This window comes from Eucalyptus grandis, chromosome 11 (assembly GCF_016545825.1).
Source record: "Eucalyptus grandis isolate ANBG69807.140 chromosome 11, ASM1654582v1, whole genome shotgun sequence".
Lineage (NCBI taxonomy): Eukaryota > Viridiplantae > Streptophyta > Magnoliopsida > Myrtales > Myrtaceae > Eucalyptus > Eucalyptus grandis.
Window position 1 is genome coordinate 3719509 of NC_052622.1, and position 25488 is coordinate 3744996.

At 39.6% G+C, this 25488-nt stretch overlaps 4 protein-coding genes across 18 annotated transcripts; 1 reads left to right on the forward strand and 3 right to left on the reverse strand.

Moving 5' to 3' along the window:
• Positions 1–801: 801 nt before the first annotated feature.
• On the reverse strand, positions 802–2058 carry LOC104428571 (rust resistance kinase Lr10). Its single transcript, XM_039304434.1, has one exon. The coding sequence runs from the start codon at positions 2026–2028 to the stop codon at positions 961–963; it is 1068 nt and encodes a 355-aa protein (XP_039160368.1). The 5' UTR covers positions 2029–2058; the 3' UTR covers positions 802–960.
• A 756-nt stretch (positions 2059–2814) lies between these two features.
• On the reverse strand, positions 2815–3666 carry LOC120289487. Its single transcript, XM_039304435.1, has one exon. The coding sequence runs from the start codon at positions 3631–3633 to the stop codon at positions 2845–2847; it is 789 nt and encodes a 262-aa protein (XP_039160369.1). The 5' UTR covers positions 3634–3666; the 3' UTR covers positions 2815–2844.
• Positions 3667–13945: 10279 nt separating this feature from the next.
• LOC104424493 (O-fucosyltransferase 35) lies at positions 13946–25079 on the forward strand. Of its 15 annotated transcripts, none has more exons than XR_005547353.1 (8): positions 21747–22077; positions 22262–22349; positions 22406–22477; positions 22608–22755; positions 23112–23191; positions 23557–23657; positions 23827–24303; positions 24446–25079. XR_005547353.1 is itself a non-coding variant. In XM_039304233.1 (5 exons), exons 4-5 carry the CDS (start codon positions 23840–23842, stop codon positions 24648–24650), a joined length of 669 nt encoding a protein of 222 aa, XP_039160167.1. In that variant the 5' UTR covers positions 13946–14226; positions 23112–23191; positions 23557–23657; positions 23827–23839; the 3' UTR covers positions 24651–25079. The 15 variants fall into 15 exon arrangements, 3 of the variants coding, with proteins under 3 accessions (XP_039160167.1, XP_018720621.2, XP_039160168.1); XR_005547360.1 differs by having other exon boundaries at positions 22406–22470; XR_005547356.1 differs by having other exon boundaries at positions 22265–22349.
• LOC104424494 (rust resistance kinase Lr10) lies at positions 16849–21403 on the reverse strand. Its single transcript, XM_010036936.2, has 5 exons — positions 21049–21403; positions 20685–20958; positions 19087–20006; positions 18247–18297; positions 16849–18175 (listed from the first exon to the last, which is right to left on the reverse strand). The coding sequence occupies exons 3-5, from the start codon at positions 19166–19168 to the stop codon at positions 17022–17024; spliced, it is 1287 nt and encodes a 428-aa protein (XP_010035238.2). The 5' UTR covers positions 19169–20006; positions 20685–20958; positions 21049–21403; the 3' UTR covers positions 16849–17021.
• Positions 25080–25488: the final 409 nt, after the last annotated feature.

Consider the following 25488-nt stretch of genomic DNA (forward strand, 5'->3'; position numbering starts at 1 on the left):
CAGTGTCGATCGACGAGGAATTTTGCAATTTGGTGGAATCACCCACATTTAGCCACACATCTCAGTCGAACCAACCTATCTCTTATCTCTAATTGATCTTTACTGTGCCGTAATGATCTCTGTAGATGAGCGCGATAGAGTAGTCGATTCCTAGTCGAATTCTCAAGTCTATTGCGTTAAAATCCCTTAATGGCTTCCCCCGATAATCTAGTTATCTCATGAGTGATCAGCTCAGAGAATAGCACTATAGATGCGTCGATAAAATGCTCGATTTATCTAATTGAAAACGGAATTGAAATTTCAGGATGTCACACCTAATATCAAAAGAAAAAAAAAACAAAACTTCATAGAATTTGGAGAACACTTAATAGAATTACTTGTCAGTAAATTTCAAGTTTAAAAAAAAAAACGGAATACGAGTTCTTTCAAGCGTAAACTTCATAAAATTGTTTCATGTAAGACCTTCTTTTCCATGTTGATGAGAGTTGTTTCTCACATAGACATATGATGTATACTTTGTATAATGTATACATGGATATTTTCTCTAAAAAAGTATTCATAAGCCAAAGTTAGCAGTTTTTGATATCAAGAAATCATGTGCTGGCAATAGCACGTTAAGTAGCAAGATCGCTGGTTAACATCAGCTTTTCAATTGGCATTACCCTAAATCATATATCGAGGGAGTAAAATTTTCAATGTTCATCGCCTTCCCCTACCATTTGTGTCCTTGCCCTCTTACCAATTTGTTTATCCTTGTGAAGGAGGATAGATGAGAGTAATTTATGAGATTAAAACTATATGAAAAACAATAACACAACATTAACCTCAGAGCTAGAAAAAGAAAATCTTGAAAGTAATCACTGTCAAGCTAAACTAGCCAAGTCCCTCCCAACATAATACTAGATTGTGCAGACATATAACAAATACACAAACTTTTCCAATCAAACTATGCATGAGCCTTTAAACATCATCACTATCTCCGAAAGGAAAACTAGCGGAAACTATCTGAGTGCTTGATGAAGTTGAGGATGTTTCTAGTTCCATCTTAGCTTTGTCATTGTTGATTGACTCATCCTGTGGGTAAATAAGTGGTTTTGGAGGCATTTGAAGTTTACAAATATGTCCTTCGAGCATTTCTAGGACTTTGCTCATTGGAGGCCGATGGTTTGGGTTCAATTGTATACACCAAAGTGCAACTATTATCATCTTTTTCATCACATTCCTCTCCTCTTCTACAACTTCTTCCATTTCAATAATTTCTTGTTCACTGATTTGGTCATACACCCACAAGGGAAAATAAATTTGGCTTGAGCATTCCGCATTTGCCTTTATATTCTTCCTTCTACCTGCCATTTCCATGAGCAACATCCCAAAGCTATAGACATCCGCTTTATGAGATACACCGCCAATGTCTTTATAGAACAACTCAGGTGCCATATATCCTAAGGTTCCTCTTGCTGCAGTCAATGAGACTATGCTATGATTAGTAGGATAAAGTCTTGCTAGTCCAAAGTCAGAAACTTTTGGAGTAAAATGTTGGTCTAAAAGAATGTTGTGAGGCTTGATATCAAAGTGTAGTATTTGCATGTCACACCCACGATGTAAGTACTCAATCCCCCTCACCACCCCAAGTGCGATCTCATATATTTTCCTATAATCGAGAAACTTATCACCTTCGTTAGTGAAAATGTGCTTATCCAAAGATCCATTTGACATGAAATCATACACGAGAGCTTGTTTCGAGCCTTCAAAGCAAAACCCAATAAGTTGCACTACATTAACATGGTGAATTCTTCCAATAGTAGCCACTTCACTGATAAAATCTTGGCCATCGGCCTTGGATTGCTTTAAAATCTTGATGGCCACTTTGTTGCCACTTCTAAGTGTTCCCTTATACACAGAACCATATCCCCCTTCACCAAGTTTATGCTTCAAATTCTTGGTGATCTTCTTAATGTTTGAGTAAGAGTATCTTACGGGCAAAAAGTTGTTATGAGCTTGCAAGAATTCTTCGATGTTCTTGTCCATTGCTAAGTGCCTTCCTCTGTACTTGTATATTAGAAATATTGCAACAAATGGCACCCCAATTACGAATTTCGCTGCACAGAAATATGCTGACAAAAATTTTGTAGGTTAGATTAATTTTCTTTAAAATTATTTTAAGGACAAATCACTGCGGCTTACCTAGTAATGATGTAAATTCTAGAGCCGCCCAAATTGATAAAAACTCAAGACCTGTGGAAGGAACGAAGGACGTGAAAAGGAATTGAAGGAAAAGAAGTAAGGAAAACAAAAGTCACGAGAAAAGAGCGTTATGGCAAGCTTCGTTGTACAAGTTAAAATTTTGTCCAAAAGAATATAAGAAGCGGGCTGCATGCATCTACAAATAAATGGAAATAATAAGCTTCAATTCACATAAATGGTAGACGACATAAGAAACAACTTTTGCTTTGTTAGCAGTCTACAAATATAGAGAAACAACACATAAATACAATTTTTTTAATGAATTTGTTAAACAAGCTATCTTGAATTATTAGTGAAGTGACTAATTAAGGAACGAATCAAGAAAATTTACTCTTTATGCCAACAAAAAACTAATCATGTGGCTGCTTGCACAACAACCCCTTCTTCTTCTTTTCGCAAATCTTGCAACCCTAATAATTTGATTTTAAAATGTAACTCAAAGCTTGCGAAACCTTTCCATAACACAAACATTGACGTATATGAACATGAATATTTTGTTATAATTTTCTTGGATTTCAAAAAATTGTTTCAGTTTCGAGTTTTGAAGAGAAAGTAGCAAGTGAAAGAGCGTCCAAAATCATGCAAAATTGCTGTAAAATTTCAATGCGGTCGATGCTTACTGTAGTAATCGGATCCACAACCCGTGAAACCTCCATAGACGCTAAAGAAATCAAAGAAGCACAAGAAAGCTTTTATCCCTGAAGATTGATAGAAGTTGAGACGGAATCCATTGGCCATGATGTCGTGGATACGCCCATAGTTGGAGGAGCCACTATTAATAAGTCCTTCAGCCCAAAAATCAGATGATACCCACGTCCAACTGTGAATGGTGCAAAAATCCCAAACATCCGATACTTGTTGATCGACCAAAGCATACAAGTTCCAATACGATGATGTGTTGGGAGAGTAAGGCGCCTCAATGCATGGACTTGTAGTGATGTAGGATGGAGAACTTACCGGCTTTGAGCAATTCACAATAACCAATGTGTTTTCATTGTATGCAACGTCTGAATGGCTTTGAAGGTAGTCTCTATACCTCCTGGACGACAACAATGAATAACGAGGGAGAGATGAGCAATTATCCTTTTGCAGCCCGTCTTCAACAACCCTAATATGGCCACTATCATAATTGATAGACTGTACATAGTATCGGCCACCAAACAAGTACACAACAGTGCGATTATTTTCACAAGCCAAGTTGTATATTGAGACACCCCATTTTTTTGGGTTACTTTTCAATCGAAACGGATCGTTTATGTTGTGAATGTTGCCGCAGGATGAAGCACTTGACCGATTACTTGGTTCGACATTTCTAGTCATCGCTAGAAATAGAACAAGAGTGAGTAGCAAGACTTGATAGATATTCATGGAGCCGAGAGCATTAATCATGCCTCAGTTTTCTTTGGGCAAAAAGAGAAATTGGTAAAGAATTGTGCCCGGGTGGGGGATTGGGGAGTTGGGGGGGTGGGGAGGGCGTTGGGTTGCGGAGGAGGCGCAATATAAAAAGATAAGAAGAGATTGGACGATCCTTGTTTGATGGGAGACTTGGGAGTCGCCTCGTCCTATAAAGAGAAGCCCAAGTCAGTCAGCGGAAGAAATGGAGGCAAGTTGAGAAATGTTGATCTTTCTTTCTCCTCTCTCTCCACGGGATCGTTGTGTCCACATCTCCTCGACAAAAAAATCCATCACTTCTTTCTAAAACCATCTTTCTTCTTAGTTTCTTCTTCGTTCTTTCCTCCTCCCTTCTTCGCCATCTTCTTTCTTCACTGGCCCGCGATCATAGTTAGTTTTTAAGAAGAAGATCAAAAATTGGAGACTAGAATAACGAAATGACGCCAGGTACATAGGTGTGGAATTGATAGGAAAAATCACGTCCCTCTCAGCCTGTGAGCAATGGAAAATTGGGGCTTCATGTGTGGTGGAGAATCAACAAGGATATGAACAAGATAAAACAAATTCAATCAAGTCGAAAATGTTATAATCATCATTTCTTGCTGGCGAGATAACATCATGATTGCCAACTCATATAATTAGCCATGAATGATATCGGTTTCATATTTTTGGAGAATCTTTCTTAGATAAGTAAAGTTTTCATATTTTTGCAGACATTTGTGATGCTAGTGGGTTTTTATTTTCAAAATGACACGGAAGTCATCTAAAGAATTAGTGCAAATCTTAAATCGAAGTAAATTCATGTGAATTAAGAATCAAATGAATTCGGATGATTAATGATCGCACACATTCAATTTGAAGTAAAAGAAACGTTAAGAAATCAAAATGCTCTATACTATTATTATTAAAGAAATTTCTCAAGAGGCCGTTAGAGTAAAAGATTTGAACTTCATCATTGACTTAAAATCTTTGGAGAGAATTCAAAGTCAACAACACTAAAAGTTGGTGGGGGCTCACCGGGTAAGGATCATAGTTTGATCGATGCGACATTTTGCTGCTTTATTGACGTGAGCAATGACAGTCAATAGAGCGAAGGCTTAGATCGTTTTGGCCAAATATGTAGCCTTTTTTTTTTTCTTGAGAATTTTGAGTGAATTTATATTATATAAAAAAAAAATCATAAATCAATTCTCTACCTGTTATACAGATACTATTCAAAATTATAAACTTTTTAAAACTGTTAATATAATTTTAAACTATTATGTGAAATTTCAATTTAATATGCAATACAGTCATTTTCAAACTTCTATCATCTTATATGACATAATTGGCATATGAGTTGGAAAAAGTTAAGGAAATGTCATTGTTTTGAGTAAATTTTGTGATTTTTATTCCATTTTCTTTTTTTATCATTTCCCCGCTTCCGATCATCTTCTTCTTTGGGTATTCATCTGATTTTGCTATTAATTCTATGTTCTTACACTTTTGGCTTTCGGTCAAGCATGGTCGCTTCTCAAACCTTGCTCTGTTGATTTCATAACGGTCCACCAATTTTTGTATTTACGTATCAATTCGTGCCTGCGATGCCATGCTTTGTGTGTTCTCTAATCACACCATATCACACCATCATTTGCTGAATTGATTGGGCAGTTCGAAGGGCAATTACTTCGTCAAGGTCTTAGCTTGAAGATATTGAATACGAGATTAATTATTTATTTCATCGAGTCACTCTTCAATCAAAACGGATGATTTATAATGCAAATATCACCACAGGATGAAGGGACGCAATGCAAATTAGTTGGCTTAGTATTGCTAGTCATGGCTTGCAATAGAAGAAGAATAAGCAGTAACACTGGATGGATATTCAAGGAGCTGAGAGCTTCAATCATGTCTCTGTATACTCTTGGACAAAGAGAAAAGGGTGAAGAGTTGCTTGGTGTCCGTGGAGGAGGGCCAATGTAAAAGGATTGAAAATAGATGGAATGGATTATCCTAGTTTGATTGGAGACTTGGAGTCGCCTTGTACCATAGAAAAACCCAAGTCAGTCAACCTAAAAAATACATGAAGTTGAGAAAATTGAAAGATCATCTACGGATACAGCGGATCTAGGACATTTTTACACGCCATGGCAAATTCAAAAGACATTAATTCACTTCTAGGATCTCTCTTTGTCCTCTTATCTCCACGATCTTCCACTCTCTCCACACGATTGTTTGGTACACATCCCATGAAACCAACGAATCCGTCTCTCCTCTCTCCCCATCGCACGCCATAGAAAATTCAAAAGACATTAATTCACATCTAGGATCTCTCTCTGTCCTCTTATCTCCACGTTTCTTCCATTCTCTCCACATATGATTGTTTGGTACACATCCCATCAAACCAACGAATCCGTCTCTCCCTCTCTCCCCATCGCACGCCATAGAAAATTCAAAAGACATTAATTCACATCTAGGATCTCTCTCTGTCCTCTTATCTCCACGTTTCTTCCATTCTCTCCACATATGATTGTTTGGTACACATCCCATCAAACCAACGAATCCGTCTCTCCCTCTCTCCCCATCGCAAGCCATAGAAAATTCAAAAGACATTAATTCACATCTAGGATCTCTCTTTGTCCTCGTATCTCCACGTTTCTTCCACTCTCTCCACATATGATTGTTTGGTACACATCCCATCAAACCATCGAATCCCTCTCTCCCCATCGCTTCATTCTGAAACACCGTCTTTCTTCTTCATTTTTGGCTTCTCCTCTCCGTTCTTCAACATCTCCTTTCTTTTACCGCGAGTCATGATCATAGGCAAACCACCCGCACCAACCGCTCATCTATCAAACCAAGCCGCACCACCACCACGACATCGCCGACCTAGCTCACCCCTGTTGCGAAATAACTTGAAAAATGAGAGTCTTGTAATTTAAATTTAACACCAAAAGAAATAAATTACGTGATTTGAGTGTCAATATCTATTACAAGGGAAGAACTGACATCAAGAAATCTTTTATAGATGCAAAGATTAACTCATAAAAAGAAAATCCATTGGCATTTAAATAATAATTTGTGAAAGTTAGTGTCTAATGTGACCATAACCTATCTATTAATATCGATAATTCCATGTGTGAAACTAAACCAATAACACCCGATAGATTTTTTGAAGAAGGTTTAGACAGTGTTCGAATCTACCTCACTATTAGCTATAATGTTCAATTTAAGAAGTCAATAGAGCACCAACTATCTATTTGAGTGCTACTGGGAGAGCTCAAGATCGACAATACTAGGGGTGAGCATGGTCCGGGTTGGACCTGCCCATCCTTTAACCCTAAGACCAATCCGCACAATGCCGGTCCTCAATTTTTGGGACCAAGGACCGACCCTATTGAGCTTGGGATAGAGAACCGGACCGACCTAATGGATTCAGTCCGGTTCCAGGGTCCATCCGAGAGCAACCGATAATTTATTTATTTCATTTTGTGTACTCTCTGAAAAAACAATCGAGAACCAAACCAATCCAATGGATTTGGTCCAATTTCAGGGACAACTCGGGACCAACCAATAATTTTTTATTTCATTTTTTGTATTCCCTGAAAAGGCGAGCGAGGATCAAACCGACCCTATGAATTCAATGACGAGCAAGGTCAGCTAAGAGAGGTGAGTGACGAGTGTCGAGTGGGGGTGAGTGTCAAACATCGAGCAGGGAGCAACAAGCTAGGCGAGCATCATGCGACAAGCGAGTGAACGAGTGTCAAGTGGCGAGCGGAGAAGTTGTTTCTTTCGATTTTGGCAAATTAAAGACTAAGAGGACAAATAAGATAGAAAAGAACGAGTACTAAACGAGGATGCCGTGAAGAGTTATTTATGCCCTTTTTAAGGCCATGAGAACTCCTCGCAAAAGTATTTTTCTCCTTTGTAAATTATGGCTGTTGATGCTATAAAAGACATTAAAAGATCTAAGTTATTAAAAAATAGTGCAAAATTACTTGAACTCCTCACTAATGAGCTATTTAATATTGTTAACGCCGTTTATTTTAGGATTTTCTCTATATAAAAAAATTATAAATAATATATTAGATATATAATATATATAGAATCGGGTTGGTCCGGGTTGAACCAACTCTAAATTCACAGGACCGAGGACCAACCCATACAATGCTGGTCTAGGAATCCCGGGACCAAGGACCAACTTGGTCTTCCTAGGAACCGAACCAGGACCGGCAGGGTTGGGCTGTCCTAGGTTGCCGATGCTCACCCCTAGATAATACACGTCAACCTAGATATACCCATCACAAACTAATCTAGGCTTCTTGATGCTGATGAGAGAAATCAAACTTGTGACTTTCAGCTTGCAAAACAAATTTTAAACCACTCGACCAACCACCAAACTGATAACCATATCCAGTAGTTAGTTTTGAGGCGTATCACCAAACAATTTTGTTTTCCATTATTTGCTCTTAAGATTTTTACCCAACAAGTCCCCTTTTCCACGAAAACTCATGTTTCAATGATGTCTCTATCCCGGGACCATTTGCGTATAATCGGATCAGTATGGATAAAAGTCCTCAGGATTAGCCTCGGACAATTATATTAGACACCGACATTTCAAATGCATTACAAAAGAAAAAATCAATTTTCGTTTCCCTTTCCATTCCAAGGTTTAAACGCCAGATCAGGGGGATAGATGAGCAGTTTCGAAGAGATTTGTAGTTTATCGATGTATCTCGTTCAAGCATTTCTAAGGCTTTGTCCATTGAACATTGATGATCAAGATCCGATCGTGTATGCTCCAGATTGCAACTCCCATCATCTTCCTCGGGGTTACTGTTTCCTCACCCATTTCAAAGTTTCTCCCATCATCGACTCGGTCGTATGCCACAGCTGGAAACGAATTTGCCTTGAACTTTCTAAAATTGCATCAAGGTTATCATAGTTCCCGCAAGTGTCATTAGCAACGCGGCAAAACTGTAGACGTTGACTTTGCAAGAGAAGCCACCAATGCTCTTGTAGAGCAACTTCGACGTTGTACATCGAAAAGTCTCTCTTCCCTGCAGTCAAGGAAAGTGTCCTAATTTGAGAGTTGGAATTTTTTGCCAGTCCAAAGTCGGATACTCCGGGTGTATGATTCTCCATCTAGATGGATGGTGACACTATGAGACTTGACTTCAAAGGGTTGAATTTGACTTGGGCAAAGGTTACTGTTAATCTTGGATCGTCATGGGCCAGTCTTGCAAAAACTTCTTTTTGGGCCGATGAGCACTCAATCTGAATGATTATCTGTTCTGTTTAATTTCCCTTTTTCGCATTGCTATTGTGAAGATCATTGGATTCAAGCAAATTTAGTCGACTAAGGGTGGTGCAAGTGTTGAGATGTCGAAGAGAACTCCACACATTTAATTCCCCACCCCCTTTTTTTCTGTCTATATGCTTGTATTGTATATTTGTTTCTAATTTGAAAGGCTCGATTCTTATCGACTTTTTGTCAAAACATTGCACATGATAATGTCTTATTGATAGATTGAGAAGATGAGTTCGAGGGGATTCTTTGACTGGTTACTAGTAAATTAATTTATTAGCTAGGAAAAGAACCCGAACACATACTCTCGCCATCTTCAGGTTTGGCCCTAGAATATGTGCTTTGATGTTTTGGAATTGCACGCAACCATTTGCTGGTGCATTTGTTTTCTAGGATTGATCGACAGTCCGCTCTATCCCATATATTACATTCAGCAGCACACTGAGGATCTGAGTAATTAACCTATCAGTTGCCCTATCTTAGATGATTTTGTTAGCAGCAGACTACCAATGGAAATTATCTTTTCTCTGTCTCTAAGAATGGCTACCCTAGATTGTGTGCTGCCATCTCTAATGCATGTATTCTTATCAACATCCACCATGGGGGTGTTGGTTATCCTGCAAACGGTCCTTGTTTTTTTTAAAGGTATGGAAGTTTGAGGAAATGGGAATATATAGAGCAAAAGTTGCAACTGATGCATCAGCATTTAATGTTAGGATATATATATCCGTGCGCACACACACACATACACACACATATCAGCACATTGTTAAGAACCTACAATATTGCAAGAACAAGACAAAAACCATTTTAACATGCTAGTCTGAATCTGGAGACAAAAGAGATAATTTAATAGTGAACTTTACAAATAAAAGAAAGTACCTAATGCAGATAGTCTTGGAAGTCGACAATGAGAGACTCGTCCTCAAGATCTTCCTCAGGCGGAACTCCAAATAACCAATCTCTGGTGCATAGCTCAGCCTCCACATTTTCAGGCGAAAGAGAACTACGATATTTATTTAGGATGCGTCCTCCAATGCTAAAGGCTGACTCTGAGGCAACCGTAGTGATAGGAATACTTAATATATCACGTGCCATGAGAGATAACTCGGGATATCGATGTGAATTAGCTTTCCAATAATCAAGGACATTGAGATCAGGGAATTTTTTTCTATCAACCCTGGGCTCCTCTAAATACAAATCCAATTGTGATTTAGTAGATTGCGAGCCAAAGTGTTCACTCTCAAATGCATCATACTCATCAAGATTGTCCCCAATGTTTTCGACAATGTCCTCAACTGAAATGTTACCTTGACTAATTGAAGATCCAAAGCGATCATTTCTCGATGTAGAGGTCACATATTCATCAAAAAGCATATAAAGCTTTTCTCGAATGCTCCGTACAAATTCCACATGATCATCCATCTCCAACTTTGAATAGCAAAATTCTAACAAGTGTAACTTATAGCGAGGATCTAATACAGCAGCAAAAGATAAGACAACACTGTAACACTTCCAATATTTTTCAAACTTCTTTAGCATTTGTAGGCTACATCCTAACTCCTTGCATTTATCAAACGAAGCCGAATCCGCCATACTCCATAGAAATATAAATTCGCTGTGGGATATCTAACTCCGGAGAAGAGAGTAGTAATATCATAGAAAGGTTGCAACAAGAATGCAATTTTCTTGGCTCTAACCCAATCCTCAGGTGATGGACATGTAAGAAAGTTAGAATCAATAAGCTTCAAATGAGAAAATGCATGTTCAAAGACCAAAGCACCTTCAAGCATTAAGTACGTGGAGTTCCATCTAGTTGCCACATCTTGACGTATCTTTTTACCCGTCTTCAAGCAAGATTGTGTTATACACTCAACAAATTTTGCTCTCCTCCCTTGTGTAGCTCTCACATATTTGACAGATTCTCTAATATTTTGCAACAATCCATCAATCATCTTTAGACCTTCTTGGACAATAAGATTCAGAATGTGTGCACCACAACGTACGTGAAAAAACTTCCCATCACACAACAAAGAGGATCTCATAGAAGGTGTACTTTTCCAAATATCAACCATACTGTCATTGTATGATGCATTATCCAAAGTGATACTGAAAATTTTCCTCTCAATGCCCCACTCTCTCAACAAAGTCAGCAATTTTTCCAATAAAATGGCGCTATTGTATGGAGGTGGCACATAGGAGAAGCACAAAACCTTTCCATGCAATTCCCAATTCTCATCAATGTAATGGGCAGTAACGGTCATATAATGATCAGTTGTCACAGAAGTCCACAAGTCAGAAGTTAAACATATTCTGCTAGAAAGTGACATTATATTTGATTTCAAATTTCTCTTCTCCTTCTCATAAACTTTCACCACATCACTTTTTGCTGTATTCCTCGATATGTGCTTCACATTGGGATTAAGATAACTAAGCAACTCTCTGGTAGCCTCATGCTCTACAAAAGAGTATGTGTAATTGTGTTTGACTATTGCTTTTGCTAGCTTGCTTCTAAACACAATTTGATCAAACTGTTCTGTGGAATCATCAACGTTGGCCTCTCGATTGGGACAAGTATGTAAATGACGCAACAAATTTTTTGTCCCGTGGCTAGCCATGTAAGCTGATTTGCACCATTTACACTTGGCTTTTTTCTTGCCATCCTCATCTGTGAATTTTTCGAATTCAGACCATACAGTAGAAGTGCATTTTTTCGATTGTTTAGAGCAAGTAGAGTTATCTTCCACATCCTCATGAAGTAAGGATACAACTCTACGCCTCTTAGACCCTTCTGTTGTTGAATATTCTTCTTGATCCTCGTTAGATCTTGACATGTCAACTAATTTGTTAAAGAAAACGTGAATTAGAACAAGTCATTTACTCAAAGAGAATGACATGTTATATTTCTATTTAACACTAAAAGAAAACATCTCCAACTTTCATTCTCCTTTAAGAGTAGAGTACAAAAGAGAAAACATGCAGAAGAAAAAGGTTAGCCTCCACATTAATCAATCAACAAAAGAAATAAACCAATAGCATATGATTTCAAGTCTTCAATGCAGAATCACGACAAGCATTGCAACAATGCAGAGAACTGTTCTTGTACTTGTGGACTCAAGATGCACAATTCAACTTTGTTTTAGAAAAACAGAAGCTATCTCAATCATATGACATCAGGTTTGCAGAAGCCCTAGTCTTGTGAAATGCATATTCCAAAATGGGAGACAGGGTATTACAATATCACAAGAAGATAGTGCCTTTCAGATCTTTTAGGAACAACCAAACCCAGAACCCACAAAATAAAAAAGCAAAAGATAACTTCTCCCAGAAAGGTTAACATGTTATTACTTCCCACGACTGCAAGGTTGAGAACAAAGGAACAGACTCGTAACACAACCTCTTTCTCAGGTGGCAAATATGCCAAAAAATCTGTTGACTATCAAAAACATTTACTGATTTGGTAGAGTACATATGAGATGATGTTTCTTCTTCACAAATTAGTAGCATGTCTAATAATGGCTCCATTTTCAGATAAGCCAAAGAAGATTATGGATAACTACTCGGAGAAATTCTTCCACAAGCAACAACCACTACGATTTATTATTTCAAGAGATAAACAACGAACTTCGCCACTGTCTAATCACAAGTCTCCTGACTATAGCAATGATATTTAGAATGTTGATCTTAAAAAATAACCAGAACTACTCTGAAAGTATCACTGCTAATTTAGGAAATTCCACCTTTAAATGACAGTCGATATTAGTCAAAGCTCTATTTGTTCATGGACAAGTACATCTGCAGGAATTGACTCGGTAACAAAACTAACATAGATTGTGGCTTTATGGTACCGATGACTAACCTTTGAATTTTGAAATAGCTTGCCAATCAGTGATATCAATATCAACAATGGCAACATCAATACAAAAAGACCCAGAGGGCAACCACAGGAGACGCCTCAAGGGGCACCGCAACTGGAAACAGAATTTCAGAAACCAAATAACATCTGCCTATGGGAACTACTGGATTACCATCCGCAATTACTGCCTGCATTAGAATAGCAAAAAAAAAAAAAAAATTAATGCACGCTTGCTGAGTCATGATGATAAAATCATGCCGAGTCATGATGATAAAAAAAAAAACCAGCTACGCACACAGCTGAAAACGCCTCGTTTCGTCTCGATGATCGGTCGCTACATCTTCTTGATGAGCAACGATTCAGGATACCAACATCGACGCGAACCCAATGCCGCTTAATTCCAACATCCCCGAGACGAGAGGGCAGTACAAAGAGCGAATAGAAAGTCCCCCACCCGCACCAACGGAAAGGGAGAAAAAAAAAGGGTTACCGATTGGTAGGTGGATTTGAGAGGGTGAGATCCGACGATCTCGCTCTTGACGCCATGGAGGCCGAACCGCAGGGCGTCGGCCCGGACACCTCCGATTTCGTGGGCGAGCCGCGGAGGCGAGCGGCGGAGGTGGGTGACGAAGCTCGTCGACCTTCGAGGGAGCGGCGGAGGCGAGCCCAGAGGGGGCGGCGGAGGCGACTCGGAGGCGAGCTGCGGCGGTGAGTGGCAGAGGCGGCTCGGAGGCGCTCGGAGGCAAGCGGCGGAGGTGGGTCGAAAATGGGTCACTGAGTCACTGACGAAGATGAAGGTCGAAGACTTGAAGACTCGAAGGTGAAGGTCGAAGACGAAGACTCGACGTTTTTTGAGTTTTAAAATGGGTCGAAAATGGGTCAAAAAGTGTGACCCATTTTCGACCCATATAAAATTAAACTAAAAACGGGTCCAACGTGGGTTAATACTTGTAATGGGCTATTAACCCATATTCGACCCATATATGAAAAATATGGTGCAAAATGGGCCATGACCCATTTTGCCACCTCTAACTAGGGGTGTCCAAGAACTGACCCGACTCAACCCGAACACAAAACAAGTATAATATAGTTTTTGGCTCTTAATATTGATCGGGAAACAATTATAAAATGAATGGAGTACATGTTTAGTGTTTGGTTAGGGCCGAAACATTGCTCGACCCAAACTAAACACGTTACTTACATTAAAGTGAAACCCAAACAAGCAAAACACATTGCCCATACCTTCACGAAAGAGAGACTGAAACTTCGGAGCTGGAACCCTTCCGTCGACTCCGCCGCCGTCGACGGCCTTTCCTCCTCCGTGGCCTCTTCTTGTCCCTTGGGTCCACGCGAACGCCACGGACCGCTTTTGCAAAGATTCATTGGACGGCTAATCGAGGACCACTTCTCACGTCCAAGCCTCATTCTCACACAACCGACAGAAAAGGTAAGGCGCTTTCGCCGATCTAGCTTCTTGTGCCGGGTCGAGATATATCGAAGACGGAGAGGAGTTGGGAGTGTTTCGGTTTTTGCTTGTGGTATTGTTGCGGTGGGGTTTTTTGGGAGCAATCTTACTTGGGTTTGTGGGGATGTGCTTGTTGATGAGCGCGCATCAAGTGTTTGATTAAGTGCCTGACGGAGAGAGACGTGGTTGTTTCTTGGACCGTGTTGGTTGGCGTTGAGTTCTGATCATTCACTTGCTTGAAACGAATGAAGGGAGGGTCAAGATAAGTGTTTCGTGCTCTATGTCTGATGTGTCCTCCTTTCGACCTTATGGGTTCTTCGGTCGATATGTAAAATCCTCGGTCTCGTATAATCTTCACGAACGGTTCTACTTGTGGGGAGATACGAATTACGGCTCAAATTCCCCTTTGAGGATTTTGTCCATCTGGCGCATACGACAGTGATGGCTGCAGAGAGGTCGATAGAAGTTGGACAGAACTAAAGTTAATGCCTTTTTGATGCTCTTGCCAGACTGAAATTTGATGCGACTGATTCCCACTTGAGATACTTCTGAGAATTTAGAGCCTCTTGTTCCACTTTTCAGCAGAAACTTAACACACGTTTGATTGATGCAAAGACATTTTGAATCGATTTTCTATTTCTACCTTTTGCTCACCAGTTGCTGAGGAATCATTTCGAAATGCGAAGACATTTTGAGTCTTATGATTCGATTTTCTTACAAAGACTTAAGGAATGGAATAAATGTGCTACTTAGTGTTTTATTATGTTCCCATGCTGACTGAGGTCCCTTTTAGAGTTTTCTAATTGGTTCTATGCTGTTATATGTGAGGAGATGCTAAATTAGCTGAAGTTTGTTGCCAATGTTTACTCCACTATTTTTGTGATTTAGTTCCCTATTTAGTTGTTCTCTGCTTCTGTACAGGTTGTTTTCCTATTGATAAATGTTAATTTTATTGCATTTCAATAAATAAATGAATTTTATTGAAGAGCACCAATGGGGTGTCCACCCATATACGAAGCTATTACGAGGTTAAAGGAAGAGACATTTGGACTCTGTACATTACTTTTAAAAACTTTTACTTAGATCAGCTTTTTAGGTGGTTGAGAATCTTAAAGAACTGGCACAATGTTTGCTGTTGTGCCTTATAAATTTTTTTTTGTAAAAGAACAGTTTTGAGAGCATTAGGGAAGAATCTTAAAGAACTGGCACAATGATGTGATATATATTTTGAGAGTATGATGATCATTGCTTATCATATGACGTGACTGTAAATGTATTTTGAGAGCCTGAGGATCATTTCTTTGCGGTTTGAATGAGGAAATACTGCACATTTGTGGTTCCCTAAGACCAACCAATACAGGAAGCATTCATTGGTTGGATAAGGATTTTGAAGAAATATCCCTCCTAGATAGGTATCTATCACAACTGGATCTTCCTTGAACCAATTGTTGTTATTAGAGAATCTAAGCTGACATCATTCGACGATACCCCAGGAGTGATACAAAAAGAGAGAGCGAGAATGAAATAAAGATGCAGGAGCATTCTGTGGTGGGAGGGAAAGAAATTTCCTTAGGCAGCAACCAAATTAAAAAGTCCAAGAAACGAAGATCAAGAGAAGAGTCTTAAACGTGGGTTTTTGTCAAGTGCAGGTTGTTTGATTTGCTTATAGGTAATCTCATGATAGCTGAAGTTTGTGATGCTGGCGATTCTGTCAATTATCTTTCTCTCACTACCCCAAAAGTCTGTTTTGCTTTGTTGGTTGTTTAGCTTAACTTTGAGCATCCTATCTGATCTTTGTAATCTACTGATGAAAACGTTTGAACGATCTGTGAATCAAGCTTGAATATTCCTCAAATGGTCAGCTCATGAAAGATTTCTCGTATATATTTTTTTGTTATGTGCAATGTGAATAAAGGCTAAATATGTGCAAGTGGCTTTCAAGATTAAATGGCTTTTCTGTCCGTTTTCCACCTTTTGCAGTACTGTTTTTTTTCTTGTCTTTAACATGCAGATTTAATTTTGCTTTTTCTATGTTGCTAAGTAATACTTGTTCCCCAGGACACCACTCTAGCAGTCCTTACAGATAGGCTTATGATCCCACCACAATTATTTATGAGATAAAAATGATTAAAAAAAGACCTGAAACCCAACCCGACCTGATCCAACTCGAATTGACCTGGTTTTTTGCTTTAGGTCATATGCTTTTCGGGTTGGGTCTGAGTCGGAACACACACCCCATATGATGCGGGTCGGTTGGGTAACATAAATATAAAATGCATTAAAATTCATAGAATCATTTCATTTAATGCATTTTTTGTTCCATTTTGATAAAAATTGTCTCTCACATATGCAAGTGGGCTGTCTACTTTGTAAAACCTATGCATGTATATTTTTTTTTTGAAAAATGAATATATAAGTTGAAATCAGGGGTTCTCAACATCGAGTAATCACGCACTGGTAGAACCACATTATTAGCTTTTGAATTAGTTATTACTCTTAAATCACGTAATGAGGGAGGAAAATTCTCAATCTCCATCCCCTCCCCCACCCTTTATGTCATTGCTCTCTTACCGATTGTTTATCCTTTCAAAGGAGGATGCAAGAGAGCAAAACTATATGAAATATAATTACACAATATAACTAAGAGTTAGAAGAACACAATCTCAAAAGCAATTACTGATGAGCTAAACTAGCCCAAGTCCCTCTTAACATAATACTAGACTGTCGGGACATACAAAAATACACAAAGCTTTTCCAATCAAACCATGCATAAATCTCTAAACATTATTGCCATCTCCAAAAGAACAACTAGCGGAAATTATTTGGACACTTGATGAAGTTGAAAATGTTTCTAGTTCCATCTCAAATTTGTCATCATTGACTAGCTCATCTGGTGGATAAATAAGCGGTTTTGGAGGCATTTGAAGTTTACCAATATCTCCTTCAAGCATTTCTAGAACTTTGCTCATTGGAGGCCGATGGTCAGGGATTAATTGTATACACCAAAGTGCAACTATTATCATCTTTTTTATCACCTTCCTTTCCTCTTCTACAACTTCTTCCATTTCAATACTTCCTCCTTCATTGACTTGGTCATACACCCACAAGGGAAAATAAATTTGGCTTGAGTGTTCTGCATTTGCATTTATATTCTTCCTTCTACCTGCCATTTCCATGAGCAACTTTCCAAAGCTATAGACATCTGCTTTACAAGATACACCACCAATGTTTTTATAGAACAATTCAGGTGCCATATATCCTAAGGTTCCTCTTGCAACAGTCAATGAGACTACGTTGTGATCAGTAGGATAAAGTCTAGCAAGTCCAAAGTCAGAAACTTTCGGAGTGAAATTCTTGTCTAAAAGAATATTGTGAGGCTTCATATCAAAGTGTAATATTTGCATGTCACACCCACGATGCAAGTATTCAATCCCCCTTGCCACTCCAAGAGCAATCTCATATATTTTCCAATAATTGAGAGACTTATTACCTTCATTAGTGAAAATGTGCTTATCCAGAGATCCATTTGACATGAGTTCATACACGAGAGCTTGTTTCGAGCCTTCAAAGCAAAAGCCAATGAGTTGCACCACATTAACATGATGAATTCTTCCAATAGTAGCCACTTCATTGATAAAATCTTGGCCATGAGCCTTGGATTGCTTTAAAATCTTGATGGCCACTTCGTTGCCACTTCTTAGCATTCCTTTGTACACAGAACCATACCCTCCTTCACCTAGTTTATGCTTAAAATTCCTAGTGATCTTCTTAATATTCGAGTAAGAGTACCTTATGGGGAAGAAGTTGTTATGAGCTTGCAAGAATTCTTCGATGTTATTGTCCATTGCTAAGTGCCTTCTTCTGTAGTTGTAGATTAGAAATATCGCAACAAGTGGCATTCCGATGGCAAATTTCACTAAACAGAAATACACTGAAAAAATTCTAATAGGTTAGAATATATATTTTTATTAATTATTACAAGAATGAATCATTGCGGCTTACCTAGCAGAAACATAACATCCAAAGTTGTGAAAATTGCAAAATCCCCGACACCTGTGGAAGGAATGAATGATGTAAGGAATTGAAGGAAAAGAAATTTGGAAGACAAAACTCACAAGAAAACAAAGTAGAAGCAATCTTCTATGTATAAGTTGAATTTTGTGCAAAAGAAGCAAAAGAATGCAAGAAGTGGGATGCATGCATCTACAAATCAATGGAGATAATAAGCTTCACACACAGATGATGGACAATGCAATAAAACCCATTTGCGTTGTTAGCAATCAACAAATAGATAGAAACGGTGATTTCATTTTTTTTTATCAATAATTTATTTCCTCTTATCGATATATAAATAACGTTTTATGGAATTTGTCAACAAGTGTCTTTCAAATCATTAGCTAAGTAACTAATTAAGGAACTAATTAAGAGACTAATCTGAACTCTATGCCAACAAAAAAACTAGTCACGTAGCTGCTGGCACAATATCCCTTTCTTTTATTCACAGAGGGAGTTATAGCTTTTATGTGGAAAGGAATTGTAATCTAGGCACATGTATATGCGCAAATCGGTCTGTTTGGGATGACTTCTACTGTCACTTTTTTTTTTTTTTTTTTTTTTGCCAATCTTACTAATCCAACAATTTGATTTTAATTTGTAACGCCAAGCTCCCCAAACCTTTCAGATACACACATATTGACATATACAAAAATTTATATTTTTTCATAAAACTTTCTAGGATTTTAAATATTTCGTTCATTTCCAGTTTTGAAGAGAAAGCAACAAGTGACAGTGTTCAAGATCGTGCAAAGTTGCTGTAAAATTTGGTTGCCAACCGATGCTTACCGAATAAGTAATCCTGGGATATGCACAACTGACCACTGTAGATACTAAAGAAATCAAAATAGCAAAAGAAAGTTGTCTTCATCTTCCCCTTGTCCCCACACCATAAAATTCGAGAACAAATCCATCGGCCATGATGTTATGAATTAGCTCATAGTTGTAGGAGCTACTATTAATCTGCTCAAAAGGCTCAAAATCAGCTGATACCCACGTCCACCTGCTAATGGTGCAGAAATCCCTAACATCCGATGCTTTTGGATTGAGCAAAGCATACAAGTTCCCATTTGATAATTTGTTGGAAGAATATGACCCCTTAATGCATGGACCAGTAGAGATGTAGAGTGGAGAACTAACTGGTTTTGAGCAGTTCATAATGGCCAATGTGCCTATGTAGGAGTAGTAGTATGAGTTGCGTAGATCAACGCTGTTCATGAGGTTATCCAGATTCCACGAATGATGGGGGAGAGATGAGCAGTTATCCTTTTGCAGCCCATCATCGACTAATTTAATTTGGTTGATGGAATAATTGATGGACTGCACATAAAATCGGCCATCATGGAGGTACAAAACAGTGCGATTATCTTCACAGACCAACTCATTCTTCAAGTCACCACATCCCCTCGAGTCATTCTTCAGTCGAAACGGCTCTCTTATATTACGAATGTCACCGCAAGATGAAACGATGCATTGTGAATTACTCTGCCCGGCGTTGCTAGTCATCGCTCGCAATAGAACAAGAACAAGTAGCAACACTGGATAGACATTCGTGGAGCTGAGAGCCTTAATCATGTCTCTATTCGTCTTTGGGCAAAGAGAAATTTGTAGAGGATTGCTTGGTCTGTGTGTGTGGAGAAGGCACGATATAAAAGGATTGAAAAGAGATGGATGATCTCGTTTGATTGGAGACTTGGAGCCACCTTGTACTGTAGAAAAGGCCAAGTCAGTCTACATACTAAATGCATGAAATCGAGAAAATTGAAAGATCACCTACAGATACAGCATACCTAGGACATTTACAACCATAGAAAATTCAAAAGATCTTTCTTCACATAGGATCTCTCTGTCCTCTTATCTCCACGTTTCTTCGACTCCCTGCGTAATTGTTGGGTGCACATTAAGAGCGAGTGGCTCGAGAATCGATCCAGGTTCAAGGTAATATAGACCCTACCATGTTGGACCGATTTCCAGCTTTTGGAACCTTAAGCTACTTTGTATACCGAGAACCTAGAAACCACCTATTGGGAATAGTTGCAGTACTAGAGATAAACTCACATACAACTTGATTTGTGCATTTCGTCAAACATGTTGTAAGCAGTTTCATGAAGGTATTTATATTCCAAGTAAGTAACAGAGATTAAGATCCATATTATCGCCAAACACGTTAACATACTAAGAATCACCAAAGTAACATCAAACTTCATAGGAGAAGTTGCCAGATTTAAAACATTAAACGTAAAGACGGAGACGACACACAGAGCCGCTCCAGAAGTCTCCTAAAATGTCTAAAAAAGGCCCAAAAAACTAAAATAAAATAATAATAAAATCAGTGCTAACGGATATAGAGTCCAAGCTAACGAATCGTAATCAGAAACAAGACCAACCTGCTAAAGAAAACCATCCATGAGCATTTCTTCGTGGGAATCCAATGAACAGCCCATCCCAGGGAGCCGATGGCATGGAATGAGCAACCAAACGTGGAAGACAGATCAACACACTACCCCAAAAAAGCAGACTGTCGGTGGGATCAACGGCGCGAACTCCGGTGTCGTCCGTGATGTTGAAGCGTCGTCGAGGGGGACGTCGAGATCGACCCACATGAACACCCTCTCAAATCAGCCTCCTACAGAGACCCGACGCTCTTCTTGGTCGCCAATTCTGCGGATAAAAATCAATAAAGGCGCAAGGTCCAGTCAAAAGCTGAAGAAGATCGGGTCAAAGATGGGAGTTGGTGACGGAAAATCTCACCGGGTGACGAAGGTAAGGCAAGGAGAACAAGTGGGAGAGGAGATCAAACAGAGACAACTACGAGCCTCGTGGCCGCCAAGATCATTACAATGTCGAGATCGAGCCGCGAGAGCGAAAATCCGAGGGAGTAAGAAATCGGGAGAGGGATCATACACCGAGGAGGGGGCTTCGTTCTTTTTATCAGAAGACGAGAGAGAGAGGGCGTGGTGTACTTGAAGAGAGAGGATGCATGAGAATTATTAGTGGGTTGGCGGCGCCGAGTCAACGTGCGAGGATGCAAGAGTTTACGCTTGAGAAAATATTAGCTGGGTTTTATCCTCCACGTAGGCGAAGGATAAGATCATTCAGAAATCGCCACGGGTCGAGGTTCAAAATTTGCGCGCGCTCCTGGGGCCCACCACTCTGACGCTCTCTTTCTCCTCTGCTCTTCTCTGCGACCTGTCGACTCGTCCTCTCTCTCCTCTGCTCTCCTCTGCGACCTGTCGACTCGTCCTCTCTCTCCTCTCTCTCTCTCTCCCCGTTCTCCGTTCCGTTGCGGAACGCCCTTTCCAGTGAAGGTGCTTCTCTCCATATGCTCTTCCCCCTCCTCTGCTCTCTTTCCTCCGCTGGTTGCCCGCGACGCCAACGCCCTTTCCAGCGAACCGCGACGCCGACGCCCCTCCGCCGGTTGCCTCCGTCGCCCTCGACTCCGACGCCGACGCCCTCCGCCTCCGCCTCTGCCCCCGACGCCGTCGCCGACGCCCTTTTGACCTCCCTCTCGCGACCTCTGCTCCGCTCTCTCCCTCTTTCCTCTGCGGAGCGCCCTTGCTGGCCAACCCCGACGCCGACGAACCCCTTCTCGCGTTTTGGCCTCCCGCCTTGAAGGGGACTCTTAATGTTTTGAAGTCGTGTTCCAAAGCACCTTCTGTCAAGCGTGTGGTCTTAATATCATCTATGCTTGCAGTTGCGTTCACTGGACAACCATTGACAGTTGATGTTGCAGTTGATGAAAATTGGTTTTCTGATCCAGAGTTCTGCAGGAAAAGAAACGTAAGCATCTTGTCCAATTCAGTACTCTTCTTGTCTCATGTGTTATATTGGACTGGAGCTGAGATGATCAACGTGAGTGTAAGTTGTCGACATTGCATGGTTAACCATTCCTTGATGTGATCTTTCCTGTTGAATCTTTCTGGTAATTAACTAAAGCCTGCCATTCCATTTCGGCACCACTCAGAAGTTATCATAATGTCGTCAATTTGGAAGTGGCTTTCTGTTTCGTCAAGAGTGCTTTATCTCCCTCTCTTTTTCTTCCAACGGTTGTGGTATGCACTCTCAAAGACTTTAGCTGAGGGTATTGATATGGTTACAATCAACCCAGGCTTGGTGATTGGTCCTCTTTTACAGCCAACACTGAACACGAGTGCTGCAGCAATTGCAAATTTGGTAAATGGTAATTCAGTGTTAACCATGCAGTTTTTCTAGATTACAGAGGCCACCCTATACCTTTTGAGCTTTATCACATCCCTTCCTTCTAATGAAGAGAATATTTCTCCTTCTAATCTGGTGCAATTTCAACTCAGGACGCTTCTGCCTCTGCCTTCGCCCCTGACGCCAATGCCGACGCCGACGCCCCTTCGCCTCCCTCTCGCAACCTCCACCTTCATCCGTGTCTGTTCTGACAGTATTATTGCTTACTGATGTGGAGGGAGGAGCTCCTGTTTTACTATGGTATACTAGTAAGATCCCATATATAGTGTGAAGGTGCCCTAGGTTATTTTTAATGGGTTAGTAAAGATCAGCTGTTTGATCTTGAGAATCTTGTCTTTTCATGTAAAAACACCACTCTTTCTGGTTTTTTTGAGAAGTCATATGCTTTTTTTGCTTGGGTAATATAGCCAGTGCTAAATGGATCAAGATCATTATAGTAAGTACTGGCACTTCCATGGATAGAACGGGATATGAGTGCAAACTTTGGGTTAACTTATTTGGACAGCCACATCTATCTATCTGAGTTTTTCCTCTTGTTAGTTCTCATTTCATGTTTACTCCATCACTTATCTGACTTTAACATGTTATCTGTGTAGTTGCAGATGAGGAGCAGAAAGGACCCGTGAATCCTTATGATGGCAAAGTGTATGTTCGATGGGATGCCATGTCAAATAAAGTCAGTGGCTTCTTTTTCCTGTTGAGATGTCTTTGTTGTTGTTGTTCTTGTTTCTGTAGTTACACGGGAAAAAAAAGAGTTTCTGGTTTGTTGTATGGTGCTATTCTGGTAATTGAGTATACATGCGTATGTACATAAGCAGGCGCATGCCTCCATGTGTATGCGTGCACACTTTCATTTCATTTCCAACATCGCTTTGGCCTTGGATATTATGTCATTCTAGTTAAAAATAAATTCAAAGAAAGGGTTTGCACCCTAGACATGTGTGTTCCTATTCGCCTGCCTTTCTTTGGGCATTCCAACTCTAGATGCTACTGTTTGTTTTCTATTGTCCATGCAACTTTAATGTAAGTTTTATGCTTTAGATTCGTTGAGTGCCTTTCCTCCTCAGTCTGTGCGATTAAAGAGACCATTTGCAGTTCAATCATGGACCAATTCAGAGGAGAACATTGGGAATCTTCTCATGGTATGTTTGACTGTTGAAAGAGATATACATAATTTCATAATAGCTTATTTTTTTATAATAGCTTGCACTTCCATGATAAGATTACTATCTGAAAATGTTGCATCTTTATTGTGGAGACGTACCATTGTCCGTGAGGCATCACAACTCATCTTTTATTGATTCCTCACAGGTATGAGATAGATATGCTGGCATTTACTGGCTGCAGTCACAATTTGACAGCTGAGGAGGATGATGAACTACGGTTGATGAGATATGAAGTAAGTCATCGGAAGGAGAAAGAGATTAATGGAACAGAGAGGAGGTTACTTGGCGGCTGTCCATTGACTCCTAGGGAGACTTCACTTCTGCTAAAGGCTCTTGGATTCTCATCTACTACCCGCATTTATTTGGTGACTGGTGATGCTTATGGAAAAGGAAGTATGCAATATCTGAGGGACGAGTACCCCAACATATATTCACATTCTACTCTAGCAACAGAAGAAGAGCTTGCTCCTTTCAAGAATCATCAAAACATGCTTGCCGTTATAGATTGCATTGTCGCTTTTCAGAGCAATGTGTTTCTTTATACTTATGATAGGAATATGGTGAAAGCAGTTCAAGGCCATAGGTGGTTCGAGAATTTCAAGAAGACAATTAATCCAGAAAAGTAACTATTATCCTATTCCTACTCTTTTCAGTTTGTCTGATTTGTTCTATTTTTCTCCCCCATTTTGATATTTGGTTTTGTTTCTGTCCTGATATGGATCATCAACAGGCATCTCATCTTCATGTCCTCTTTGTGCATGCAGAATGAATTTTGTTAAACTGGTTGATGAACTAGATGCGGGGAAGATTTCTTGGAAGAAATTCCGTTCCAAAGTGAAGAAACTTCACAGAGATCGAATAGGAGCTCCGTATTTGAGGGAGTTTGGGGAATTCCCAAAACTAGAGGAAAGTTTTTATGCAAATCCGCTCCCTGGGTGCATTTGCGAATCAACAAAGAGAAGGAAGTAAGGCTAAAAGGAGAAGTGTCTCCTTTCTCCGTGATGCAATTTTGGGTGCATAAGAGAGATGAACGCATGTTGTCAAGGTCCAATAAATCTTGTCAGCCGAAGAATGCCACAACTAAATCAGAAAGTTCCTTGGCCTAGTGCTCAGGCTGGCCGGTATTACATTAGCGTCACTGAGCTGCTGAATTTAAGGCCGCTCAAGGGATTCTGGTGAATAATTTATTCAGAAGAAAATTTATAGAATACCATTGAAAGAAAGATTATGAGCCCATGGTGCTAAAAAAAAAAGAAACAAAATGATAGGAGACTTTTCTGTTTAGGGGATTGGAGAAATCCCATGAAGTTAAATTATAGTAAATTCGATTGTGTGGCACAGAAGACCTTGTAATACTTCAAATTACACAGAATGAAAGATGTCCCTTCTTTATCTTTATCTGTAATTTTTCACTTTTGGTTGTCAAAATCTGGTTTAGTTACATCCCATATTCAAATGCAAGGCTGTTATTTCACTCATAGTTCCGGTACCATGCTCATCAACAATATTAGGTTTCAGATTATATATATATATGAAGTTGGCACAGAACAGGCAAATGCCATGCATACTTTCAAGCATAGATATATAGGGCGCGAGAAATGACTTGAATAGCTAGAGTAGTTTCTTACTAGACTAACAGTTTTATGTCTCTGCTACAATGTCAATGACCACTAGCATCAAATCCTGGGGAATTCTGGTCTCAAAACAAGATTGCGATCAGCAAATACTTTTCATATTCAATGACTCGTGATTATGTTACCAAACATTACAAGTTTTGAGAGATGATTTAGATGGAAGATTTTCAAAG

Coding starts and splice junctions, on each gene's coding strand:
- LOC104428571 (XM_039304434.1), bottom strand. CDS start 2,028: ATGGACAAGAACATCGAAGAATTCTTGCAAGCTCATAACAACTTTTTG.
- LOC120289487 (XM_039304435.1), bottom strand. CDS start 3,633: ATGATTAATGCTCTCGGCTCCATGAATATCTATCAAGTCTTGCTACTC.
- LOC104424494 (XM_010036936.2), bottom strand. CDS start 19,168: ATGAAGACAACTTTCTTTTGCTATTTTGATTTCTTTAGTATCTACAGT. Junction 18,298..19,086: donor ATCCCAGGATTACTTATTCG/GTAAGCATCGGT, acceptor TTCCTTCCACAG/GTGTCGGGGATTTTGCAATT. Junction 18,176..18,246: donor GGATGTTATGTTTCTGCTAG/GTAAGCCGCAAT, acceptor GAATTTTTTCAG/TGTATTTCTGTTTAGTGAAA.
- LOC104424493 (XM_039304233.1), top strand. CDS start 23,840: ATGCTGGCATTTACTGGCTGCAGTCACAATTTGACAGCTGAGGAGGAT. Junction 24,304..24,445: donor AAGACAATTAATCCAGAAAA/GTAACTATTATC, acceptor TTGTGCATGCAG/AATGAATTTTGTTAAACTGG.